Here is a 7,500-nt window from a genome sequence, read left to right as displayed (position 1 = left end):
ATTAGAAATTTCCCAGCGCGGCCCAAACTTTCGGCCGGAGCCTCGCTGGATTTGGGCCTCGCGCCGAGCCGCCCGCCCGCACGCGCCCTGAACTTCGCCCTCCGCCCGGGGAACTCATGCTGATAAAAATGGGGAGGGGGGGCTCTCGTAGGCTCTCTTCTTCCCCTCTCTATTCTGGTCTTTCTCTATTCTCCACCTCTTTCTTTTTTATTTGCGCTCTATTCCCTCTTCGCTTCTTCTCTTCCGTCCATTTCTTTCCTGTTTCCTCTACAATTCCATTTCCTTTCTTATGTTTCCCTTCTTCCCTCTGTTCTGTTCGGATGTTCGGACTGCGCTCGGCGGAGATAAATACCTGTTGACACATGCGGGGGGGAGGGTCCTCTTACCCACTTGTTATTTCCCCTTTATCCCTTCCTTTCCTCTTCCTTCTTTCCCTTTCTTCTCTACTCTTTCCCATTACCTTCTTTTTCCTATTTTATTCTTACCCATTCCTCTCGTTCTTTCCGTTTCTCTCTAGCCTTGCCCTCTCCTCTTGATTCTTTCCTTTCTCTCTCTATTCTTTCCCTCTCTTCTCTATTCTTCCCCTTTCCTCTCTATTTATTCTCTCTTCTCTCTTCTCAATTCGAACTATCTGTTTCATATATGAAAATATTTTCCTCCCTTCATCCTTGTTTTCCCACATTCCTCCCTCCCCCCCCCCTCTTTCCTTCCCTTCCTCTCAATTTTCTTCCTTTCCTCCCTCTCTTTCTCCCTCTCTCCCTCCCTCCCTTTCCTCTTCGCAGTGCGCCGTGGTGCGGCCAGGCGAGATCCGAGTTGCATCTTTGCATCTTGAGTAATCCATCTCCTTTATAATGATATTTTGCAATTTCGCCGAGACTTTCCCTTGAATTTCCCGGAATGTGACTCAGTTCGAGAGGGGGGAAGGGGGGGGGCTGAGGAGTAAGGGCAGGAGGGGTGAGGAGGGGGATGGTTAGGGATAGAGAGTGGAGGGAGGGGTTCGTGGGCTAATGGGGGATGGAGGGAAGCTGGGTGGAGGGATGGTGTTGGGGAAATAGGGTAGTTGGGGGAGGCAGGAGTAAGAAAGAGTTGCTGGATGCTTGGAGAGATATTATACACTGATTCACACGCACATTAATGCACATGTGTGCGCTATTTCGGTTATATTGATTTGCATGGGTATATGTGCCCCCCCCCCTTTCTCTATCTCTCGCACTCACTCTCTCTCTCACTCTCTCTCTCTCTCTCTCTCTCTCTCTCTCTCTCTCTCTCTCTCTCTCTCTCTCTCTCTCTCTCTCTCTCTCTCTCTCTCTCTCTCTCTCCGCAAGTAGGTGAGCGTGTTTATACTCTTATATATGTCTGCATATCAACACGCACACAGTAACATACAAACATTCGTTCTAACTGTGTGTGTGTGTGTTTGTGTGTGTGTGCACATAATTAAATAAATTAATATATATATATATATATATATATATATATATATATATATATATATATATATATATATATATATATATATATATATATATAATACATAATAACACATCATATCATCTCTGAGAATAATATTGGCAACAGATACCTTTGCAACGAAGCCCCAATGAATCTTGTCAACAAGAGACAATATTACTTAGTTGGTTTGAGTGAGGTTGAGTGCGAGAGACTCGCACTGGGGTTTGTACTGTCGACGTGGATGGATCAATGGACGCCTGTCACTGTTAGCCAGCAAGATCAGGGCATCTCACCCGCCGTGAGATCCAGCAGCTTCCCTTCTTTCCCCTCTTAAAATGCTCTCTTTATTGAAAAAAAAATGGAGGGGTCCACATATTATTAGTAATCTTTATGCCGGTAAAATCTCGTGTCTTAAGTAAGAGAAAAGAAAAAAGAAGAGCTATGTAGTATATGACTTCTTGTTCCAATAAAAAAATCCCAAACAGATAACCAAGATGAAAATGTGCCTTGAACATGTTCCGCCTTGTCTCAGTCTCAGGTTAAGTTTCGTAAAGTAAAGTTGCTCACCTCAACAATGCTCTCTCATCGCCCTTCCTCCCCCACCCTTATCCTTCAACCATGCACTCCTATCCCAACCATTCTAGCTCCCCCGCCCCCTAACCACACCCTAGAAATAAAAAGAAGCGAAAAAACGCATTAAATCTGGGTACAGAACGACGGCCTACATCGTTTGCGTAGCGTATCTTGGCAGCTCAACCTACAACTTTCCTGCACACATGTACATCGCACAGAAAGTATAATTCACCCCGAAACCGCCTCGCAAAAAGGTTTGGTTCCTCGCACCGTCTCAGGCAAGATTCTGCTCCCTTTAAATCATTCTGCTAAAATATAAGTACCATACACAAGTTTCCCGGGGGAGATCTTGCATATCCCGTGTGTCTCCAAGTTGCGAGTCACAAGGAGACGCCTGCCACTTTTTTATTTTACCATCCTTTTCCCTATTTTGTATACCGTATATAAATCGTTTTATTTGAATAAAATGTTTCTATTCCTCAGGTATATTTATCATTTTTCAAAATAATAGCTCCAGTAACCAAGATTACCAAGCAACTGTCAACATAATTGCTCTGCTGAAAGCAATACTCTGGTCCTCCAAACCTAGGCCATTGTAGGAGGCTAAAGGCTAAATCTAAAAATATTTAACTCCGTCCCCTCACTTTACCCTTCCCACCTTTCCATCGCTCAACGGGAGGAAGAACGGATAATTGAAAGTGTGGTTGTGCCCCGTAGAGTTACCCAAATCCTTTCAACCTACGTGCGTACCAATTCTTTCTTTTCCAACTGAAATTTAATCCGAGAACGGCATAAAGTATGTGGGTTATTACTCTCTGACAATTAAGACATAGCCAGGAAGATCTTTAATATTAGCATGCATGAAAACCCCATTCGCGTCAGATAATAAGTTACCGATGCACAAGTTAATTAGCAAAAATCTCTTGATAGCATTTCTGCATAATACCGACGTAAAGTGTTCATTACTATGCTGGGTAATCCTTACACATTAGGTACTGTTCCTTGGGATTTTTAACTGAATATTTGTTTTTGTAGTTGCTAAACGGTAAGCAAGTCTGCGTTTTCTCTTTTCTTATTTTTTTACCGCTGCCATTAATATTCTTGGAATTATTGTGTTGATTATTTAAGCCTAAAGTAAAATGAGCAGTTGTGATGAAATACTTGAGGCATTTCTTACTTAGCAGAAAAAAAGCAACAAGTCCGATGTGGAATCTTGTTTTGTAATATTTTTTGTCAATTAATCACTCATTAGACATACAAAACATCCATTGAAATTGTAGAGTCCTCTGATAAATAACATCAGAAATAAATAATGAAAATAGAAGCTGTATTAGACTTAAGAAGTGGGGGGAAAATAACCTGAGTTTTCAAAATCTGATGAAAGTTCAAAACATGATTTAACGACCTGGCAGAGTTTGTTTGAGTAATCTGGTCTTGCGTAAGTACTTGAGAGCTAACCCCTTCTTAAGAATAATTGAAGACAGAAATGATGAGTCATTTCCTTTAGATGTCTTTCTATATACCTGTATTCTTTGTGCTTATCCTGAAAGTTATTCGCCCACACATACACATACATTCACACACACACACGTATGAAGACACACACACACGCGCACACACATATATATATATATATATATATATATATATATATATATATATATATATATATATATATATATATATATATTAACAGACACACACACACACACACACACACACACAAGCGCGCGCACGCACGCACGCACACACAGGGAAGGAGTGAGCAGTCAAGCGAGAGAGAGAGAGAGAGAGTGAGAGTTAATCGTGACCTTACTTTAATATGAATCTTAACTCAAAAAATACCATTGTAACTAGAGTAAAATGTACGTAGATGAATTACACATTCAATTTTCCGTGGGATAGCAAGGGATATACATATACGTCAGGTTCAGTTCAAATTTGTCGCTACGAAGTATTTTGTCATCCCACGTACAGCTGTTGTCAAAAAGTTGCCATCACAAATTTGAACTCCCACGAGGGGTCAACTATTGTTACATTTTACTGGTTAGTCTCTCATTCCCAGTGCTCTCTCTCTCTCTCTCTCTCTCTCTCTCTCTCTCTCTCTCTCTCTCTCTCTCTCTCTCTCTCTCTCTCTCTCTCTCTCTCTCTTGTTCGCGAACCGCGTTAACGGATAAAACAGAACAAGGAACGGAAAAGGTGATAAATAAGTACGGGTAAAAAGTAATAGAGTTTAAACAGGCTAGATCCCCCTCCCCTCCTCCATCTCCTCATCTTCCTCACATTACGATCTAACAAGTTAATATTTTAGGAGAGGATAATTGTACACATACAAGGTCGCTTCGATTGAAGTCTAGTATGATGTAAATATGAAAGAGTGAATAAGTGTTTTATGATAGTCTGTAAAGTCCTTTGATTAATTTGTATATGGGGGTGTTTGTACATGTTTTAGAATGTTAGGAAGGAACATAAAGAAAATATGAAAATGGGTGTGTATGTAAGAGAGATTACGAAGTATCTGTACATTAGTGTGACTTAGACCATGTAAAATAACCTAAACACAGCTAGTGCGGGTGAGGGAAGGGTACAACTCAAGAACAGCGAATGTGCTAAGATTTACAATCTTACCTCGCGCTGGGGTACGGCGTGGCGGAAGGTGGGTGTGTACGCACGTGTACGCTATGGTAAGTGCGCTGAGCACAGATTTAGTTGCGAAATACGAAGGGTTTATTCAAGGCCACAGGAGGCGTTAGGCAGAAAAGAGATAGAACAAGAGAGGCTGAGGGAAGAGGGAGGGGGACGGAGGTGAAGAGAGCGACCGGGGACGAGGTCACGATAGGGCAGGGTTGGGGCGGATAGGGTCGAGGTCGGGTCTGTGGATGGGGGGGGGGGAATTCCTTGAGGGCTGCATGGGGTTGGGGGGGAGGGGGCTAAGTCAAGACGTAGGAGGCCAGGCGGAGAAGAGACAAGCGTCCTGTGGGTGTGGGCAGGCAGGTGGAGGGTGGCTTACCGTGCGTGTAGAGAGAGGGCTGCTTACCTCTCTCGGTGCCCGTGGGCATTTCCGGGGCACTGACGGCGCCGTCGCTTTCGTCCTCGCTCACCGCGGGGCCTCCGCGTGCCTCGAAGCGCACGTGGGATCCACCGCGGTGGCGCGAGTGGCGCGGCAGGGAGTTGGAGCGCGCGGCCGCGGCTCCGCCGGCGGGCACGTGGTGCGTGCCCCTCGCCCGCGCCAGCAGCGACGAGCGGGGCAGCGTGACTTCCGTGTCGCTGGCGTAGTCCACCGAGCGCGTCCTCTGGCGCAGTGCGCTCAGGCGCCGCATGGTCTCCTGGTAGCGCTCGAGTGTAGCGCGGTCCGTGACCTGCGCCCCCGACGGGTACTGCAGCGTGGACGCCTTGATGCGGCGCGCGGACGGGCCGCTGCCCTCGTAGTCGCTCAGGCTCTCGCGCTCCGTCGCCGGCAGCCGCTGGTCGCTGAGCGTGCGCGCCAGGCGGGGCCTCCCACGGTGGTCGTGCGGCCCAGCGTGCCGTACATGGGCGGCTCGCGTGAGCGGTCCTGGCGCGGCGGCCCAGCCATCGGGGGCTCCGTGCCGGGTGGCCCGTAGAACGAGTGCACGCGCTCCGCTAGCGACTCCAGCGTCTTCGGGTACGAGCGCTCGTACGGCGTGAAGTGCTGCTGCTGTTGCGGCCGCGGCTGCTCCGTGATGACGGGCGGCGGCGGTTGGTAGTAGCGCTCGATGTCGGAGCCAAGCGGCGGGCGTGGCGGCGGCCCGTACGGCGGTAGCGGCACGCTGGCCTGGCGCGCGCTGCGGGGCTGGTAGCCGGGGTGCGTGGCGTGTGGGCCCATGGCGCCTGGGGGCACGCCCGGGGGCCCTTGCTGGGGCACGCCGTACGGCCCCTTGGGCGGGATGCCTCTGGTGCCGTAGTACATGAGCGGCTCCTCGTGCCGCAGCGCCGACATGTTTTCGGGCGGCCGGTAGCGCGGCAGCGTGCTGAAGCGCGACTCCTGCGACGGAGGTACGCCGGGCGGCGGGCGCGAAGGCGGCGGCGGCGGCCGGCCCATGGCGCCCAGCCGCAGCATCTCGCCGTTGCTGTTGGAGTCGTCCAGCGGCTCCTCCTCGTACTCCTTCTTGATGACGACCACCGGCGGCGGCTTGGGCTCGTGGCGCGGCTGCGGCGACGGCGGCGCCCCTCGACCGCCTCGCCGCGAGCGGGTGGTGAGCAGCAGGCGCCGCGGGATGCTCATGATGATGACCACGTCGTCGAGCCCCATGCGCGTCACGTCCACTAGGTTCACGGCCAGGATCTCGTCGCCTACGCGCAGGCAGCCGCTGTTGTAGACGGGCGACTCGAGCGCGATGCGCGAGATGAAGACGCCCTCCGCGCGGTCGGCGCCGTTGCCCTCGCGGATGTACAGGCCGAGGGTCTGGCCCGGCCGCTTCACGATCTCCACCATCTGCACGCTAAACTTCACATTCTGCAATGGCAAATGCAACGCTCAGTTAGGGCGTCGGGCTCTGCACATGCTTCAGATGCTGCCCCTTTATGAGAGAAAGGCCACGCTCCCCCCGGCCTCTCGACCCGGCGTCCGGGGGCAGCTGCCTTTATCATTCTAACTTCATTGTGCATGGCAATCATAATATTTGTAAGTTGAACTGACAACAACAACATACATCACCACACGACAATTAATGCACAAAACAAGAACAAGAATGCATAATTTCATAGTGCAAGACAATCAACCGGCGGCTTGATATTTCTTCATTATCGGAACGATACGAATTCTTATGATAATAATGATTTTTACTGTACAATTATTCTTTTTCATTCATACGTTCATTAGTTGATATATGCCATTACTGTTGTTATTTCTTCATTACTGTGCAGTGGTTGTTGACGTAATTATTCTTCATTATCATTATCATTATATCTCCTACATTTATCACAAGCATCCTTATTCACGACCCCCTTAAAACCCTATGACCTCAATATTCCGAACTCCTCACCTGCAGGGCTAAGAACCGCTTCGCCTGGTCGTACGCCCCCTTGCTGAGCGTGCGCGGGTCCAGCAGGCGCACGACCATCTCCCCTCGTCGCTCCACCGCCTCGAGAGCCGCTGCCGTCGACGCATCGTGGTCGTTCTCGACGGTTTCGATTTGGCGGAAGATCTCTGTGCTGATACCGCTCACCTGCCGCAGGGAAAGAGGGGGAGGGGGTTAGTTTGATGTTTGTTTGTTTGTCTGTTGCTGGGGGGGGGGGGGTGATGGGGAATCGTGAGATATGACATCTGGATGATGATTGTGTGATAAAATGTAAATGGCACCAAAAAATAGAAATGATCATCGTTGTTGTTGTAATCATGATTGTCATCATTATTATTATCATCATTATTACTAGTAGTACCAATGTTCTCATCATTATTAACATTACTTCTCCTACTACTACTACACTATTATTTTAATTATCACTGTTGCTGTT

General features: G+C 48.7%; 1 protein-coding gene across 1 annotated transcript in view; it reads right to left on the bottom strand.

The window, feature by feature from the left end:
- Positions 1-7,500, bottom strand: part of LOC119583239 (rho GTPase-activating protein 100F-like) — an 89,155-nt gene that overhangs the window by 44,323 nt on the left and 37,332 nt on the right. The window contains 3 exon segments of the mRNA XM_037931711.1: positions 5,063-5,624; positions 5,627-6,499; positions 7,029-7,211. Of these exon segments, the coding sequence (XP_037787639.1) occupies positions 5,063-5,624; positions 5,627-6,499; positions 7,029-7,211 (1,618 nt within the window).

Source organism: Penaeus monodon, chromosome 17 (assembly GCF_015228065.2).
Source record: "Penaeus monodon isolate SGIC_2016 chromosome 17, NSTDA_Pmon_1, whole genome shotgun sequence".
In the NCBI taxonomy this organism is placed as follows: Eukaryota; Metazoa; Arthropoda; class Malacostraca; order Decapoda; family Penaeidae; genus Penaeus; species Penaeus monodon.
This window is presented reverse-complemented; position numbering and strand designations above follow the sequence as displayed.